Raw genomic sequence first — 20611 nt, 5'->3', positions numbered from 1 at the left:
GCTCAGTGTACCTGTATGGATGTGATCCCTGAAGAGAAAGGGTGACACCTCACAACAGCCTCCTCCCAGTTGCTAAAACTCCATTCTCATTAACTACCATGAGCACACTTCTGACAACCTTGTAGCCAGAAATGTACAGTTGCTCCCTCCTCTCTCCTTTATCCAACATCTCTCTGCACAGCAGAGCTGGAGCACCAACAATGACCTAACAGCAAGCGATGAGAATTAAGCTTCCTGGAGTTGTTTTACAGTATATAAGAGGAAAGACTTACAGTGGCCTTTTCCTTCAGAATTCAGAAATTACTTTTACAAAGGTGCACTGCACAAAAATCTCTGTAAAACTGCAAAGAATTCTCTCCCCAGCAGAGGTCAGCAAAGGCTCAAATTTCAATCACACCTTCCCACAGCTTTTAACAAAAAACTCCTTTTCAAGTATGCTGAATTGAACAGTAGTTTTCATGGATTTAAAACTGCCCTCTATCCCCTCTAATTTATTTGGGAAATTTGGATTCACATTAAAAAGATAAAATGGAACAGATATACACACATATACATACAGGTATAGAATATGAAGTAATGTATTTTCACAGCCAAGTCTAATAATCAAAGGTTTTCTGCATTATCTGCTTTTAAATATAAATTTTTAAATATAAAAATTTATTTGAATGATGTGTCATTAAGTATACACACGGGTTCTGTGTGAATCACCACACTTATAAAAAAGAAAAATATATTCATTTTATTAACATCCTGACGAAACTAGCATTTGCACAAATGCAAGTGACAAGTGAATTGCAGGTTTATGATCCTTAGGATTTTGCTGGTTTTCCTATTTTTACATCTCATTGCAATCTTATAACAAGTGGAAACATTTTAAATCCTGTTTTCCAAAAAGCTAAGTTAGAATTATAAAATTAAATGAACAAGAAGTATAGGTCTGGGATGAAAAACCCCCAGACTTGTTCATCACACACATGAAGGTGTAGGAAGAGCATGATACAAGCTCTTTCTTTGGGTTACAGGCCCATTCTGCACTGCAGACTTCACTTACTTTGTACATTCTTTCAGTCTTTTTGCACAGTCACCATACTGCCACAGAATACCTACATGGCAGAATTAAGACTTTTGTCTGTACACACACACACACACAGAGGAAATAGCAAAAATGTTTTCAACTTAAAAGGAACAGTATAATAGGAAGTAATTCAACTGAGTCCTTTCCTGGTCACCAAGTAGCAGGCAAACACCCAGCCAGAAACAAGTCCTGGTTACAGATAAGTAACAATGCCAAATTTATAGACCTGTTTTTATTCACAAAAGTCATTATTCTGTCATGATTCAGACCTAACCTGAACAACTCATTTGTATTAAATCTCCAACTATGCAGAAAATTAACTGTCAGAATAAAGAACTATTTATCAGGACATTTCTTTTGTATGAAAGGATTTACTCACATCAAAAAAGCTGTCACATCAAGTCAGGTATTTGCAATTGAGCTCTTCATAATTTGCAAGGAAGCACCATTTGCAGGAACTTAACAAGGCAATTAACTCTCATTAATATGTGCATGGAATTGATGCATCAAACCCTAACAGCAGAGACTGGGCCCCCTAGAATAAGCAGTGAAAGGTCAGTAGGAATCACTGCTTAGAACAGATACAGCACTTCATCCCTCCAAACATTTCCTACTGAAAGACTTTTTTTTTATTAGACATCTGAGCTACTGGTCTGAAACTCAGCTGGAATTTATTGGAGCTGCCAGACTGAGGAAGTTCCAGCAGCATCTTTCAGCAGCACTGGCACACTCCTTGCACATAACCTGCTATCACTGTACTGTGGGGTGATTTCTGTCTGCAGCTCTCTTCCAACCCACCTTAAGTCACAGGTGCAGACAACACAGCTCACTCACATAGAGATGTTCAGTGTTAGAGCAATGCAGGTGCAGGCTCCTGGCCTCTTCCTGTTTGGAAGAGGAAGAAAACAAGCACCAGATGCTCCTGCTCCTCCCCAGGCCTGTTTCTGATGCATGAAGTCCTGGCTGATTTGCTGCTCACAGCAAAAGCGTATGACCATGAAGTCATCAAGAAAGCAAAGCACTGCTACCATGATAATCATAAGCTCCATGCTTTGCTTTTTCTTCCCCCCCTCTCTTTTTTTCTCTCTTATTTCTAATAAAAAGTCTTTGTAAGATATTAGCAAGAGCAATGCAGACAGGTAGGCCAGATTTTGGACTGGCAACTCACACACAACACTGATGCAAATCAGATTTTATGTATTCTTGCACTGCACCTTCCTTTCCCATGTCTGTAAATTTTTAAATTATTACAGTCTAAAAAAAGGAGAAGTACTTACTTTATTTTTTGGAAAAAAGAAGAATAAGTACTACTTAATATAAAATACTGACTGCAAGAGAGCATTTTTTTGGAGGGCATGGACTATGCTTTTCTCAAAGTAACATGAAGCAAACTTCTACATACCTTAGCAGAAGTGCCCACTAAAAACAATCACACAAAGTGGCTTGAACTTTTATCCTAACAAGCACATGGTGTCAATAGAAAGTTCATGTTCAGAGCACAATCACAGTCCATGTAATATTAAAGAACCACTGATCAATCCATCATTACAAACACAGCCCTTGGCTATAATTATTGCCAAAATCATTTTCCTGAGTAGGGATAAAGAGGTGTTTGTATAGCAGCAGCAGGCCATAAATAGATAGCATGTGTCCTTGGCAAATCCACATTCTACTCTGCTCACAAGAGCCTGTGGAACATCAGCTGACAGAGGCAGAGGCCAGAACTGGGCTATTCAGACACACTATTTCCCCTCTGTTCTTTGTGAACCTGACTGCACATTACTCTTTATGTTTTTTCACTCTTGATCCCCTATACACTCACCAAAAAAAGTAAAACCTTGTATAGTTTTTGAATTCTTCCGACAAGATTTATCAGTTGGAGTTTAGGCTTAAAGCACGTGGATCCTTTTTAAATGAGATGCCTTAATTATGGCAGGTGCCCCCCAATAATCATGTCACAGTGCCTTTAATTAAATTATTCAGTCCTTGGAGTTTTCCTATCACAGAAGGCAGCAGTGGAACTAAACTGGCAGGCAGGGGTCTCCTCCCTAAGTCCTCTACCAGCTCCAAGAAAACCTGCGCAGTTGGGCCCACCTACAGCCTCCTTTTTCTTGGAACATATCCCTTCAAAAATGATTAAAGCACATCAATTTACTGCTGTTCCCTGCAGCACGGGTTACAGGAAGAAGCACAAAGCAGACTAGCTGTCTCCACTCTAATTGTGGCAGGAGCAGGAGGTTTCCCAGCAACTGGTCTGTGCGGCACTGGCTACTGGAGCCTCCCAGAGCTGGCACCAGCTGAGATTTACTGCACACATGCCTGCACAGTAACCACACCAGACACTGGAATAGCAGAAGGCATCCCTTTGGAGCTCAAAACAAACATTCATTTAAATAAAAGTAATGTTAGAGCAAGGCTGTTACACAGAGACTTTTACCTACAAGCAAAAGGTCTGCCTACTCAAAGAGATGCTGCACCATATTCTTCCCTGACTTTAAATACACTGCAGCCACACTCTTAGTGGCAATTTAAGGAAGAAAAAAATCTAAATCTGCTTCCTACAGGATCAAAGTATTTTGAAGTAGAAACTATGTATTTGTATGCATGCACACACATAAGAATACATTTACCCATATATTTAAGTAAAATACATAAGTTTAACATAAATAAAACCTGCATTGTCTAACAAAATTAAGGACAGAGCAGGATGAGCTGTGTAGTTCAATACAAGTGTGAAAAAGTTTAATACAGTAGTGGGCAGATCTATCTTGAATAGCCTACATTCCTGTGTGAGATCAATGTTGTAATTCTCTAGGGATGGGAAGGAACATGGTAAATTGTCCTTGGAATTAAAATAAACAGCTTGAATATGGATGCAGGTAGTCAGCAAGAAATGTTAATTGTCAGTTCACTAATAAAAAGACCTTGAGAAGCACACTCCACAGTCACTCCTCACTCAAGTCTCTTTTAAAAACTCTTAACAACACCCACAGAGGTAACAAAAGAGGGACCTGATATGCCTCAAGACTTCAGTAACATTTCAACACATACTTCATCACTTCAATTCTTCACTCACAAGTCAGTCCTTTTTTCTTTTTGGTTTTTTTCTTGTGTTTGGTTTCTTCCCTATATATGTACTAAAACAGAACAATCAATCATGTAAATGTTTACTTAAGAAAATACAATAAAGAGTATTCTATTAAAACAAAATTGCTGAAGGGAATGCAAAACTTCAATCTTCTGTCAAAACAGTCTTTTTTTCTAAATCTCTAATTTCTGGTATAGTTTATCAGGATTTCTTCTTGACAATGTAAAGTTAGACAATAGCATGATATAACATGTCTATACCACAAGGATGTTCAATTTTAGTCTCTCCTACATAGCAATCACCTTATTTATGACAGTATCATAGCCAGCTAGTAACCCATAGTATCACAGAATACCCTGAGTTGGAAAGGACCCACAAAGATTATTGAGTCCAATTCCTGGTCCTGCACAGGAGCCACCCCAATAATCACATAATGTGCCTGAGAGCACTGTCTGAAACTTGAAGAGTTCTTCTTGAACTCTGCCAGGCTTGGTGCTCTGACCACTTCCCTGGGGAGCCTGTTCCAGTGCCCAGCCACCTAAATATTTTCCTAATATTTAACTTGAATCTCCCTTGACATAGCTGCATGCACAGTTACCACAGAGAAGAGATCAGTGTCTGCCCCTCCTCTTCCCCACACAGAGAAGCTGTAACTGCAATGAGGTCTCTTCTCAGTCTCTTCTTGTCCAGGCTGAACAGACCAAGTGACCTCAGCAACTCCTCACACAGCCTCCCCTCAAGGCCCTTCACCATCTTTATTGCTCTCCTTTGGACACTTTCTAATGGTGAACTTTGTTTCTTATATTGTGGTGCCCAAAACTGCCCCCAGCACTGGAGGTGAGGCAGCCCCAGCTCACAGCAGGGCAGGACAATCCCCTCCCTGGCCTGGCTGTGCCTGATGCCCCCCAGGACAGGGCTGGCCCTTCTGGCTGCCAGGGCACTTCTGGCTCACGTTCAACTTGCCTCTGACCAGGACCCCCAGGTCCCTTTCCATGCTGCTGCTCCAGCATCTCATTCCCCATTCTGTCCATGCATCCAGGATTGCCCCATCCCAGATACAGAACCTGGACAGGTTACTGTGAGAGATGGTATCAAAACCTTTACTGAAGTCTAAAAATATCACATATACTCAACTAGGTGGGTAACCTTGTCACAAAAAGAAATTAAGTTTGTGAAGCAAGACTTTCATCTTGTGAACCTGTGCTGGCTGTGCTATCCTCCAGGTGTCCTTCAATATGTCCCAGAATAACCTTCTCCATAATTTCACCAGTCACTGTAGTGATTCTGACAGGCCTTTAGTTTCCAGAGACACCCTTTTTGAAAATCAGGACAGTGTTTGCCAGCTTCCAGACAAATGGAACCTCTCCAGATTCCCAAGACTGTTCCAAAATCATTGAGAGAGGTCCCATGATGCTATCAGCCAGCTCTTAGGTAAATCCCATCAGGCCCTATAAACCATCAGGCTGGAGCAGCAAATCCCACACAAGTTCAGGGTCGAATGAAGTTTATCATCCTCACAGCCCTGGTCTCCCAGCTCACAGCTCTGGGACCACCAAAGCACATCATAATTGTTAAAAACCAAAGTGAAGACAGCATTAAATATCTCTGCCTTGTCTGTGTCCCTGCTGGTAAGGTGACCATCCTCATCATGTAACAGGCTGACATAATTTCTGGACTGCTATTGACATTGTTGTCCATTAAAAATACAATAACCTGGTGATTTCAGGGTTGTCTATCCAGTTACTCTCCTACATGTTTACAGTCATTTTATTCTGATGTCCCTTTTATTCAATTGCTTTCTCCACACACAGGCTTTCACAACACTGAGGCAATACAATTTCAACATCTTTCCTCTTATCACTGAACACACCAGCCTCTGCTCTCTTTCTTCCCTTCTATCTCAATACTAGTACTTTTTCTATTCTCTGTGCACAGACCTACTTCATTTTAATATTCTCAGCCTTCAGTCATAAAATCCTTCTCATGGTATTTCTCCCATTAAATGTTGAGAGAAATGAGCCTATTCTTAACAACCTCCAACAGTTCCCCTACACAGAATTCATTAAGATTTAATCCCAGTGTAACAGCCAAGTCACTCAAATCCCACATTACACCACACTCTGTGCAACACAAATCAAGCAAAGGCAGCACCAGAAGTCCATTTGGAGCTGAATCGACCAATGGATGTTATGGACAGTAAGAAAGGCTTTCCTGCATCAGAAAGGCAAAAAAGACTCAGGAAAACATCAGCCCACTGCTGAACAGGGCAAGGAACCCAGTGACAAAGAACATGCAGATAGCTGTGGTACTCACTGCCACCTTCATCTCAGTCTTTACTTAGACTTGCCTTTAGGAATCTCAGGTTCTCCAGACTACTGGAGAGGCCTAGAATGAAGAAACCCTGCCCTAGCTGGAGGGGGATCGTATTAGGGAGCATTTAAATAAATTTGGCATATACAGTTGTGTGGGAAATCCGTCTAATGTTGTTCTGAGACCACTCTCAATTATCTTTGAAACATCCCAGTGATCATGTCATCCCAAAATTGACAATGAAGTCAGAAAAGAGACTTTAACTGCCCCAAACCAAGGTCTGATAGGCACAAATGGAAACACTCACTTTGGAGTGCATAATACCTCACTGAAATTTGGCAGAAGTGCAAATAAGATGTCTTTTTTCCTCTCTAAGGAAAATGTTCTAATTATACTAGAACTTAAAGAGAAGACAGTTTCATCTAATAAAAAGACTCTAATTTCCCTTCTGCTAAGGGGAATAGGTTTTCTGTAGCTTTGAGTTTTATGTTGTAGGGACAAATGTTTTAATTACCCCTTTCCTGATATGTGCAGGACAAAATATACATTTCAAATGCAAGACTGGCAATATTTTCTGAATAGACAACCCTGGTACACACCTGCACATACAACAGACAAATTTTCTCAGAAGATCAATCCAAACTGGCGCTAAATATGGATGAACAGTGCTATCTGGCAGTATTTCAAAAGAACCTTCCAACTTAACACATGTACAGTAAAAAAGGTTAGGCAAATGTTAAACATCACAGAAGCATGTGGGAATGATTTGGATTGACAACTCAAGTACTGAACAAAAAATAAAGCCTTTATCTTAGAAGACTATTAAACCAGGTAAGAACATTCCAGTTTCTGTCATGAACACTGACACAGAGCTGTATGTCACACAAACTTACTAATTACACTTTCTATGTCTTACCAATCAATTAGATAAATGTCTGGAGTTAAGTTATTTTTTTTGAAGTGAGCAAATAACTTTGGCAGGTTTTCTTCAAAGAATACCTCAAATGCAGCAAAGTAAGTCAACATCTGGGAAAATATAACAGGGAGAAAACAAGCAGTTAGCTGTGTTATTAACAAGCTTAAACGTATTATCTGTTGCAGGATTAACACTCTTCAAAAACAGGATCAATGAATTACATGATACTATAAAGAGCTAAGCATTTACATAAAAGAGCATCTGCAAGCACCAAGAGTTTAAGATCCACTCTATATACAATTCTCATACTAAACAATGTAATATTTGCTTTGGGTCTTGGCCAGCTTCCTTCAGACAGAAAAATACCAGCAGGAGAGAAGTTTTTTGCTAATTTCTTGAAATAATTATAACAGAATGGTGTTTTATGCTTGTGGCAGTAATTTAATATTATACTGAATAAAATCCAAGACCCAATGGAACATAATGAAACACAAAACTAAAATAATGTTAGTACTCCACAGCAACAGTGGGGAGTCCAGTATATTCCAGTCATAAATCACATTCTAATACCAAAGCTATTCTAAGAGTCATACCAATGTAATACCATACATTCTACATTTAGATAATAGGCATTTCTTTTGCAAAAAGGAAGATACGAGTTTCAAGCAAAAAAATCAAAGACTGGGAAAAAACATCTATGCAAGAGAAAAAGTTTGTAACTCTGACATCATAACCCCTGAACTTCATTGCTTTTAACAGAAAGACTTTTATGCTATTTTAGAATTCGAGTATTTAGTCAAATTTCATAACAGAGAGCATGTTAAAAATAAATCTTCTAATTCAAGTAAGAGTTAAAAACAAAAGGTTATTAAATCACTCTCCCTAATACTATAGGGAGAACAGTTAAGCAAAGTCCTTGAATAATTCAGTAATAGAAATCCCAATAAAAGCAATAAAGAAAGGCTGTGATTTTTTTAAAGAGTGAGTTGCAACAGCATACTTCTCTCCAAAACATCACAACAGTAAAGGGAAAAGGGATCCTTTTGGAGACCTCTGTGTGAAATCCTTTTAAAGGATGAAAAGTTTATTTCCCCGTTTTTTTTAATGCCCTTATAGAAGTATTTCCCATTTCCTCTGAATGAAGTTACAGATGGTGGACTACTTTCATTAACAGTGACAAATTAACACCTAAGCCTGGCAGTCAGTATGAGTCTTTAAGTCCATCAGAGATGGGTGAATGCTACAGAAACAACTGAAGGTACTGAAATCTCTGAATTGCCAGTTACTGAGAACATCACATCAAACATGACACCAGAAATCCAGGAACCCACTTTAGAGAACTGTACCCCTGAAACAGCTTCCCTGTATGAGTTTTTAAATGCATTAAATCCAAGCACCTAAGAGACCTGTGAGTATAAAGAAGAAAGCAGGAAATGCATCAAGACAGTCCTACTTTTAAAATAATCTGCTGGCACCACTGTAAAACAGTTCAACAGAAGTTCCTACTTTCAAAAGCACTGCAGAAGCAGGATCTTATACGTAACTGCTGCAGTGATTTCTATTGATACCAATGTGGCAGCAGTACAAGTAGTTATTTTGATCAAATCCACATTCAATCAACATTCAAGAAGACATTTTATTAGTGGTATTAAAAAAAACTGTATCATTTAATAAAATTAACCAACAAAAGAAGTCAAGATAAACCTATATAAATTACTATTATTCACACAGCTAACTTATGCTGGTATTATTTTTTTATTAATTTACTGTACAACAAATCAGCATCTGCTTATTAAGCTGACACAAAAAGATGAGGGTAGGCTGCAGATTAGTATGTCCACCACAGAAAGCAAAAACTGTCTCACTCAAGAGAAACTAGCCCCTTTGAAATATTAGATGACATTTTCCTTATGTTGTTAAATCATGGATTTGCTTTCATGACATTAATATTTCATGTATCACCATCTCTGTCCTCTGTAAGCACACATTTATCCCATAGTCCCTATTTGGCCAGGCTAACAAAGCTGAACAGCACTTTCTGAAAGAATTGCAAACCCTGCTAGCTCAGCTAAAAAAATATTTATCTTATTCTATCCAATTCAATTCCAAAACCACCTTCACAAAAACTGTATTTACACATTGAATGCATGAGCATGTCCTCTTTTTCCAAGTACTGTAATGGAGATAGCTGATACTGCTCCTAGCAATGCTGTCTGTCCTGTGGCACATTTTCCCATGGTATTTACAACTGTTAAATTCAGGGACTGAACAGGGAATGCTTTTCCAGTAGGAATACTGATAGGATTTCTAGTGTCTACTTTTTCTAAGCAACAACAGTGACTGTTGTAATCACCCATTCTGTTGCTTTATTTCTTGCATTTGAACTCTTAAGAGGCAGACCCTATTTTCATAGTGCTAAGAGGTAATTGAGAAAGAAATAAATCATGCCATATATTTTACACAAAAATACCTTTAAAGTAAATTAAAACCACATTTGAGGAGATGTCTCTTATTTTGCTAGTGTACCTGCTGACACAAAATTTTAGAGACTAGAGAAAATCAGGCAAACAGCTCCCAGTGAAAACTTGAGGGGTCAGAGGTTCCCTTCTCTGAAAAGAAGCCTATGGGACTCAAATACAGCTAGTACAGGAAGATATGGAAAACCTGGTTCTCCCTTCAACAGTCTGTTTTTAGAAACCCATTAGCTATGATAAAAAGTACTTTCAAGACACTTACATTAAGGTGTTTTGAGCTTTCAACTACAGCACTGTTGAAAACCACCTACAGTAATATTCTCATAACTATTCTCTGAGCATCATAAAATAGCTACTCCACAATTTCATTCACATGTCTTGTTCAAAAAGGTTGAAAGGGTGATCTTTAGTTGGCTTTGACTTTTTTGAGGGATTCTGCCTATGTGTATTGGCTTGTTTTTGTTTTATAAAGTGTGTTGGTTTAAAATAAAATCTGATTTATCTTCCAAGCTACAGAAATCATAATTTTTTTATTTTTTTTAACTTTTCCTACACATTATCCACAGCATGTTGATTACAGATTTTTTTTTCCATACTTACAAGGCCATGGTCCACACGGAAAAACGCCATCTGACAGGGCTTATTTAAAAGGTTAGAAAAAGCAATGAAGGCATCTGCAGTATCCAAGTTCAAGATCAATACAGCTGCTATGAATGACATGCCCTGCACCTGAAGAAAGGAGAAGTGTTATCCTTTAGCAATAACTGTATTATATTGCCTCATTTTGTCCTTGTGTTCACTGGAGTTTGATGCACACACTGAGCTGCTGCACCTTGAGAAATGTTCAGAAAAGCAGGATTTTTTAACCCACATGCCCCTTGATATCACATGTTCAGTGCATGGAAGCTAACAATTCCTATGTTGCTTATTCAGAGACTCCAAGTTAAACTCCTAAAATAGGCTAGCTTGACAACACTTTCAAATAGAGTTGAAATCTCAAATATAGAATAATTTTTTTTTTAAGAAAAACATGTTTCGAAGTAATCCCTTTTCTCCCAGGGATGGGTCATCTAGATCCTTATTTGTGGAAAGCTGGACTTGAACCCTAGAGACAAAGCCTGTACTTTTGCTTTTCAATAAATTACCAGCAGTTAAAGACAACTGCACTGACTCCTTTGATAAACAAAACCATTTTAAGATTATACTCGTTTCATTTACCATAAGCTCATGATATTGTTCCCTTTCTCTACAGTCTGTTATGGAATCCAGGCAAACCTCTCTCACCCTGAGGGTGCAGTGCTGCCATTTCAAGTCACATGGAGCAAGGTGTGACTGTCATTCCTGCAAACCTGAGGAACAAGCTCCTTCCCAACACAACAGGTTGTTGCTGTGCCACATAAAGTACAGCAGCTGATCTGCCCTTTGTCTCATTTCCCAGTCATGTTCAGCAGCTCTTGCCAAGCATTATGTGCTACCAACAAAGTAGGAATGTCCCCTTTCTACACTTGCCTTGTCTAAAACTGCTCCTAAATAAACCTCTCGGTATAACCCTGTTCTGCATACAGAGACTAAATGAAATGTACTCAGTCCTCTCTTAATCACTACTTAAAACACTATGACTGAGATCATGTAGCTTCAATGAGCATTGCTTTAGAGACTGGTCCAGAAACTCACAGCACTAAGATGTGGAAATGCCAATCATTTCAATTCAACAGCAATCTCAGTAAGACTAACAATAAGGATACAACTACACCTTGTCTTTGACTCCAATTTTCAAATTATGTATTTTTCAGTACAGATATGAGTTTTCCAATTACTTAACCTGTAAAAACCTTAAATCTAGCAAAATAAATGTTATACATACTCCTCAAGCATGTACTGGAATAGAAAAAAAGCACCCCACCCCCCACAACCATTTAATACCGGTCTAAAAATGACTGACTAATAAAATCCTTCCTCCCCCTAAAAGTACCTCCCTCCCCCCACCCCTGAAAAAATAAATTCTTCACTTACATAGCCTACATCAGGTCTGTAACAAGTATAGGCTCCTAAAATACTGTGCAATGTGTCATGGTAAGGACCACCCTATAATTAAACAAAAACAGCACAATACGTCTGATTATACAACAAGCACGTTAAAAAACTTTCAGTGCTACAGATGGTCTCTATTAGCACTGACAAGAGACACACTCTTTCCCAATGTAGCTTAGAACAGCTGAACTTCCAAACTATTTTAGCTTTAACAGAATGAAACTCTCCAAAACCCATTTATTATAACATACAGTTCATCCAATACATTGATTACATATTAAATAATTATACAACAAGAGGAATGCAAACCTAAGAGATTGCTTACAGCTCAGCAGCACTTTGGCAATAGTGCTAAGGAAGTAGAACAATAATGCAAACCACATAATTGTCTCTGAGACAGGAGGGAAAAGTCAACCATAGAGAAAACAGTCGAAACAACAATATGCCATAACACAGAAAGAGCATATTGCAAAGGACATGTACAGTTAAAAAGAATCTCACATTGCTGACTATTAACAGCTGCCATATCTTGCACTGAGTACTGTAATTCTCTGAGAATTTCCAAAGGGAAAAGTTTTTTTCCTAAAAAACGTTGATTTATCACAATCTAAGCTTTTTATAGGGCTGCTGAAATCTATACATAGAAGGACAAAATCTGATTAAGCTGAGTCACTAAAAAACATCAAAATCATACAAGTTAAATCAGTTTTGCATAAAACCAAAAAAGGCCAACCAGTCCCCTTTGAGATGTTCTTTCTCATGGTGTATTTACAACCAGCAGTGTTGATTTACTGACTTTGGAACACTCACCTGCATCACTTCATCAGACAGAAACCAGCATGAACTAGGTTAGATAAATCAGAATAATTACCAAACAGTTTGGAATTTTGCATGTATCTTGATGTTACTCTCCTCTGGATTATTTCTAGTTTTCCAAAATCTCTAGGAACTTTCTCCTCTCAAGAAGTGTGCTCCTTCAGAACTCAACAGCCTGTTCCAACCAAAGGACAGGCCAGAGTATGTAAACTTAGTTTCCCTGAGATGACAAGACAAAAGTTAATACTGCTTACTTGTTGGAATATACAGAGACTAGGAAACGTTCTTGAGATATCCAGTTTTATTAACTCCAAGCTTGCTTCTCTATCAGCTGCAGAAAACCCAGCATCTGCAAAAGCCCAAGTTACAACATTTATTACAAAGATTAGCGTACACTTGCTCTTGTTTTTATTTTCCAGTAAGGTTTACCTTTTGTACAGTTCATTTATTTTGATGTGAATACTAGGGAATAAGGCTACAGACAGAATAATTCCCCAAATTCAGCAGACAGGCTAAGCAGAAAGTAAGTCCTGACCTAGAACAACCCTACAGTGCGCAGTGACCCTCAATATGTTTTGAAGCAAAGCGACACTTTTGCTCTATCTGCTGACAAATCATTAGACAGATACAAGCCTATTAACTTGTGACCCCCTCACCTCCAACAAGGCTTCCCAGTGGATCCTGAAGTAGCTGTCTCTGTGGAAAAGCTGTGATGGAAGAGGGAAGTCCTAAAGGGGCAGGCTGTGATGGATGCCACCTATCTCAACTACTGTGAAAGCTCTCCTTTCAGATTCATGTTTATTTAGTCTTTGTTGATCTTGTTACTGACATTATCCATAGCTGAACAGATCTCATACCGAGTATACTCCTATAGCATTAGTCTTCTTTCTGGTATCAAAATGTCTTACTGGTATTCTGTCCTGGATAGATGGGAATTTCCTACAGCTGTTTACTAAGCAAGTTGTCACTAGACAATGCTTGTATCAATCACATGAGCATCTACACTCCAGAAAATAAAGTGCAAGAGGAAGCTGGAAACATACTAGATGTTATCTTATTTAAGATATAAACAATCTTAAGGGAACAAAGTGGGAATTTCCAAACAAAATATTTCTGCTTATAAATGCCAGTATGTATGTTCTCCTTTTTAACTCTGCTCAGCATAATTACTTACTGAAGGCAATTTCAATCATTTGCATGTTTCAAAATCTCTCAAAAACAATCAACTCTTCCAAATTAATTAGAAAATCTCAAACTACGTTGTCTGCAAAAAAACCCCAAAATACTGCCCTCTGAAACACACCAATGACTTGAGCTCAAAGCTGAAAAAAGGGACTAAAATGCAATTTTCTGCTCAAACCTGAGCTGCATTCCCAAAACTATAGATGCAGAAAAGTATGTTAGTGTTGCAATTCAAATTATAATCCCCAAACTATTTGTAGTTTTCCTACAAATTTGCATCATAATAAGAACTGTACCCAGAGATTGTTTATAAGAAAAACCTGAACAAGTGAGTTTTGTACACCACCAGAATTTCTTTGAGAAAAATACAGTTATTCTTTGCTTTCTCCAAAAGACATTTTCTTTTTAACATTTTTAACATTCTTTATAGCCAATTTTTTTTTTGTTCTTGTTTAAAATATGTGATTTCATTTTAAGGAACTACTTTACAAAATGTCTTATTCTGTAACACAGCATAAATCATTTACAAAAAGCGTACCTTCACATTCTACTTCAGCCCCTCCTGTACTAAGTGATCGCCACTTCTCTTTGGCACGAGCCAGGCAAATATCATACAGTTCTGGAAAAAGAAAAGCACAAAACCACATCCACCATTTGTACATGCTCATGTCCACTAACCACCCACCACATGAGCAATGCTGTCCCAGGCATTAACAGTAGTAGAACTTCTAACAGGTTTAGAGTTTTGAAAGACATGTTCCACTCACCAGTAACTTCATATTAAGTGAAAAGGAAATTAAATCAATCCAAGTTGCATTTTATGTTCAAATACTTGCTCTTTCTTGCAGAGCACCGACGTTCAAAATTACAGTCCAAATGGATAATTAGGAAAGTCTAGCAAATTACATGTAAGAACTACACCCAAGGTAACTGAACAATGCACAGAAAAGCAGCACTATACAGCAGGAGCACAGGCAGTCATTTCCATATTTGAATTAATTACATTTGTTAGTCTTGCGGAGCTGAATTTTTCTGTACTCAGAAGTAATGGATTATTTCTATTTTCACAAATTCAAGTACAAATCTTGCCAGCAGTCTTTTAATCTCTCACAATCTCTTGTGATCAGTTTTTAGTCTCTGTTGTCTTCAAATCAAAGGAAATACACTAAACACATACTCACAGGCATTTCAAAATTAACAACAATTTTATGTTTAAAAAAAAAACAGTGGTCATTAGTTCTGACCATCTCCATCCAAAGTCAGACACTGTGACACAAATACTTAGAAAAAATTCATAGCAACAGTCCTATAAACAGCTACAAGATTAAAAGATGCTGTATTTTCGAACAAAACACATCAAAGCAGCATATAAAAAGCATAACTAGATAACATTTCCTCACACCCACACTACAACAGATACGACAATGTCCCCTTGCTATTTCACTTTGTAAAAAATGTCGACTAAACAGCAGCCTCACCATGGGTGATGTTTAACTCGTTTCCAATTGCCAAGCTCCAGACTTTGCCTCTCACACTCGGTGGAATGCCCTGCCACCACAGTTCTCGGACTTTACGGGAGCAACACCTGTTTAAAGTAAAACAGATTATTCCAAGAAATATTTTGTTGCCAGCTGAACTGCAACTATATCCTCCTACCACTGCTGATGGGATTCAAACCAAAATGAACATCAATGGCCCAAGAAGTCAAATACAATTTGCAAGTACAGACTCTTTAGTACTATTTTGCTTTGAACTGCAAACAAAATCTTTCCTCCTTCCAATACAATGGCTTTATATTGACAGAAGCATGGCAGTACAATACACATGATCTGCAGCCACACTTTATTAGTAAAAATCATAAGGAAAAAGAAAACAAATGGAAAGGAAGTCCACCTGTGCCACTGCTTGTGCTAAAGACTGGACAGCTCCATACAAGACTAAGTACCGAAACAAGTTATGGAGGTTTACCCTCTACCCTGTCATCACCCTGCTGTCCAAGCAGACATGCAGCTTCCCACCTATCTTGGCAGTTCTGCGCCTCTGAAAAAATGCATGAAGATGTGACAAGGACTAACTTTTAGGTGAAAGCTTGAAAGACATTTTAACAGAAAACAGCCTCTGAAATGGATGTAGCTGATGTTCAGCAACCTGAGAGCCCAGAAGGAGGAACAAAATAGCACCAAAGCACCAATGAAAAGTAGTAAAACCACAACAAATTAATTTATCTTTCAGCAGATTCTGAAAACTAAAATATAAAACAGTGAAAACATTTGGGAACTTCTGAATTTATAAACCAATAAAGGAAAAGGTGACCTAATTTTTACAGCAACCATAACAGATTCACCTTCAAATACTAACAACAAACATGTAAATCTACAATTTGATTAGACTTAGTTTATTAGACTTCAGTTCTCCACAAACATATTTTCCAACAAATTCTGTCTGTGTATTTAATATATATTCTCAGAATAGATGAATTCCATTGTTAAGCAAATTGCAAATCTGAGAGCTGTTAGTTTATAGTTTATGTTGTTGTGGTGATTATATTTGAAGCACTGGGGACTTTTTTTTTTAAGATGACTAGGAAAGTCATCACCAAGGTACTTCATCAACTGCCTGTGCCATGTGTTTGGAGGAAATCCTCTAGCACTTAATATAAATAATTGTTTCCCTATTTTGCTTTTCTATCATTTGATTATCCCAGCATGTATACCATTCTGGAATAAAAGAGGCTTCATAAACCACCCACATACTTCAATCTACATTGATATTACATTAACAAACAGTCAAGGGAAGCTCGTTTCTGATAAATGAATGATGTTCAAGTACTACGCCTTATGCTTTTACATTCTCTACCACAGATGACTCCTCAGTGCTGCACAGTTTCTGAGTATCTTGAGCCTTCATTAAATACTAATAATAAGACTTAGCACTGCATCACTTGCAATCACCTTGTAGAAATAAAAATGTTGCTTATTTCTTTTGTAGCTGTCCAAGACTGATTTCCTAACAAAAGCTTCCAAGAGCATTTAAAAATTATGCTTCCCAACTTGCAACTTCTCTTCAGGATATAGACTGCAATTTTTAATTAAAACTCAATACAACATACTGTCTTACATAGTTTCCCAGTTGGGTAAGATTTCATTGTTCCAAGTTAAAACAGCATTGCCAATGCTGTCTTCCAGTTTACAGCGTTCTTCCAGTTGTTTCTTTCTCTTCTGGGCTTCTTTAAGCTCTGCAAAAAAAGGAATTTCCTTTTTAAGTTAATAAAACCAGGAACTAAATATTCAGTCATGGCTATGCAACCATGTAAAGCACACCATGTTCACCCTAACATACAGTGGACTGTTCAAATTTTGAAAATTTCCCAAGCACTGCAAGCTGAGCAGTGGTTGCAAATGTGAATAAAGAATAAACTAGAACTATTTCATTTTCAACAGATTGAACAAAGGGAATTAGATAATGAACGATTTCTTTGATTCTTCAAATCTAACCACACTATTAACTTTGAATGAGCACCTCAGACAGCCTCACCCAGCAGAACAGGTCAGAGTATTTCCTAATAAAGCCCCACCCCTTTTATGGCAGACTCAGAACTACAGGTCAAATGAACATAAATTTTCATTTTGTTTTCATTCTTCTATTGCAATTTAAGTACACTGTCGAGAAATCACAAGAGCTACATTTTCCATGCTACTTTGCCTATGAATAATCTAAATGTTATACATCACAAACGGTAACCTTCAGTTCATTAACAAGAAAACATATTTCATGTCTAGTTTAGATGTATTTTGTGGTTCTGAATTATCACTCAGTATTTCTTCGCACATTATCAGCTACTGGTTTTTCCACTGGCAAGTCTGCTAGACAAACACAGGCAGTCTCTAGAGCAGGACATGGGTGTGCATTCACATGCTGTCTACGGTATGAGGAGGTGCTCACCTGGGAAGCACAACTCACTGAAGAACAGCAGTACCATGAACAAGGTCTTTGGAATGGACACATTCTACCTGATGGGTCGACTTTAAAGCCCCACAGAAGCTAAGCCTGAGCAGAACCATAGCAACTGCCTCAATTTTTCAGGTTTGATACAAGCACTTTGCAAGCCTGCTGAAATGCAGGCTTTCCATTTTTCTCTTACCAACAAGAGGGTCTTTACAGTCTTTGATATCCTGACCTCTAGATAATGTATCGCTCTGCAAAGCTGTTCATCTGGAGTGGCTTTAGGAAAAATGGGTTTGTCATGGTATTTATCTGGACAGAATAACATACTCCAGTTCAATGAAGATAGCACAAGGACCTGGTCCATCACTTAACAATCATCCCATTTTCCCCAACCCACCCACTCTACATGCAAAGAAAGAACAGGGAAACTCCTTTTGACTACACATACAGTAGTAGATATATTGAACAAGAATCATATGAAGTTAGAACTTCACTGGTAGTGATGTCCAAAATCACAAGAGGATACTTCTATTAGTGTGTCAACTGCAGAATGCAAGTCCTGTGTTCATATACCCTTTTCACTGTTTAATACGGTTCAAGGGTTTGGCCAACTGGAAAAAAAATATTTCCAGTAGCCCCAAGTGGATGCAAAACCTGAGTCCGAATCTCCTATTATTGCAATGCTTGTTTTTAATTAGAAAACCCAGATGGTCAAAAATATCAGGCAAAAGAAACCACTACCATCACCTCTACCTCATGTTCATGCTACAGTGTTACTAAGATGCTTCTGTGAAAACTATCAACCAAGAAATTAGGAGCAAATCCTTGAGAAAGCTGTAAGTTTTAAGCAAGGGATTATCAAATTAACATAACTGCATATATTTTCCTATGTGGAAAATTATGTGTTTATGGACTACAAACTCAACAGGTTGTTTCCAGCATGAAATTGACAAATATCCTGCAATTTTAAGTCCAGTCTTCACTAATTTGACCAACAATCTACTTCAATATTTTTTAAACCCACAAATAGATGCCACTCATTTAAGAGTTATGGATTAAAAAATTATTTCCTGCTGGATTCTAGGACCATTTTCTTTTCAGTCTGGAGCTGGGGCTTTTCAAGAAAACTACCTTTGCTCCTTTCTCTGGAGAATGATCTTTCTTTGAGGAAGCAGCAGAGATGCCTCAGATTACAGAGCAACAGACTGATAAAAGTGCATTGCAGGTTTAGAAATACCCCTACACTTTTCTCTTTTGAAGACAAGAAATTCCATCACCTCTTTTTTTTGCTTGAACCACCATTTCTTCGTACTGCTGCCTGTGTTTCTGAGCTTCTTCTGCTGGTTTTGCAGGAAGGTTCCTAAAAAAAAAGTATTTACAGTTGGCATGACTGTATAAATAAAATTCTAGACACTTCTAAATGAAAAGCACACTCTGCTTCCTGTCAAAATTTCCAGTCAAAGAGCAGAACAACAGATCCTTGGAAAGAATCTTTTTTTCTGCCAGAGTCAGCAGAAGGGAAGAACACTGACCAGCTATGACTACGTTTATACACAAAATACGCTGAGCAATTTCCTTACGTTTGGTAATTTCAGCATTTTTATTATTAAACCAACTGAACCCACAAGCTGATCTTCCTAAAGAGAATTTACTGGTGTATATACAAAGCTGGCTGGTATTGAATTGAACTAGTAAGATATAAGACTGTACTCTTTCTTACTGTTCACCTTGTCTAAGAGTTACATCTGCAACTTTCTTTACGCACACAAAATGACTCCCTAACCCAGCCTTTTCCCCTCTGCTCTCTGAAACCCCATTTCTATTTTAAAGACTTAACGCCTTCCCCTCTCTTACAGAGCAACAAGTGGCACTCGAGCTATACTCAATATTCTCTGCTTATTAACACTAACATAACATTTTGATGTGTGACTAAGGCTCTGCCACACAAATGCATGTGTTCCTATGTCAGAACCCATGACCTTTCAGCTAATCATCTTTGTAATTAACATGACCATACATATCTCTTACAACTACAGGATCAACAAAACATCAAAATAGGAAATGCCTATTTTGTTCTTCTCCATTGTAGAATACTGTATTTTATTCCTAGGACAGTTTATATCTCTGGTTAATAGAAAAGCTATGCAAAAATTCACTTTCATGTTCTTGTAAGGTGTCACACATCAGGCAGCTGACAGCTCCCAACACCATTAACAGTTAGCATTACTATTTATGTAATCACAGTGCCTGTAATGTACACACAACCATGTGATACTGGCCTATGAGTATTTTTCCAAATCAAGATTGTTGCTAGAAAAACAAAAGTAAATTTTCACATTGGTGAAATGTTGGTTTGTTAAACAGCCTCTTTTTCCAGTTTCCCTTTGGTAAATTGATCTGCATCTTTTTTTTTTTATCCAAGTCTTTAGAAATTATTTAAATTAGGGTAAGTTCAGAAAGGAAAACCAGATGAAATAAGTCAAGTTTTGCTAACTTAAATTCTACCAGTCAAATTATATACCCTATGTCTTAACATCACCAAATACATGTGAGATGATATTAAGTATCTATTAAAATTCAACTAATAGTTTTTCCAGTTGAATCTAGAGGCACAATAGAATATTTATTCATTTTTTACTATGAAGTTTTACCTAAGCCCTACAAATGAGTGTAAAATCAAATGCAGGTATTTTGAAAAAAAAAAAAAAATCATGTCACTCCACTTTTCTGTCTGAAGTCTTAAAAAAGAAACTATTCAAAGCCTAATAGGTAAA

At 37.7% G+C, this 20611-nt stretch overlaps 1 protein-coding gene across 3 annotated transcripts in view; it reads right to left on the bottom strand.

Annotated features, from left to right (window-relative positions):
- TBC1D14 (TBC1 domain family member 14) overlaps positions 1-20611 on the bottom strand; it is a 63078-nt gene that overhangs the window by 5387 nt on the left and 37080 nt on the right. For 2 of the 3 annotated variants that reach the window (XM_015624707.3, XM_015624708.1), the window contains 8 exons: positions 19115-19197; positions 17010-17127; positions 15371-15477; positions 14431-14511; positions 12965-13059; positions 11877-11948; positions 10464-10592; positions 7390-7499 (listed from right to left, as the gene is read on the bottom strand). In XM_015624707.3, the coding sequence (XP_015480193.1) occupies positions 7390-7499; positions 10464-10592; positions 11877-11948; positions 12965-13059; positions 14431-14511; positions 15371-15477; positions 17010-17127; positions 19115-19197 (795 nt within the window). The remainder of the gene's footprint in view (positions 1-7389; positions 7500-10463; positions 10593-11876; positions 11949-12964; positions 13060-14430; positions 14512-15370; positions 15478-17009; positions 17128-19114; positions 19198-20611) is intronic. The other variant, XM_033513669.1, reaches the window with a different exon arrangement.

The sequence above is a fragment of the Parus major genome, chromosome 4, assembly GCF_001522545.3.
Source record: "Parus major isolate Abel chromosome 4, Parus_major1.1, whole genome shotgun sequence".
Classification (NCBI taxonomy): Eukaryota; Metazoa; Chordata; class Aves; order Passeriformes; family Paridae; genus Parus; species Parus major.
The sequence above is the reverse complement of the archived record's forward strand: the minus strand, read 5'-3'. Positions and strand labels throughout refer to the sequence as shown.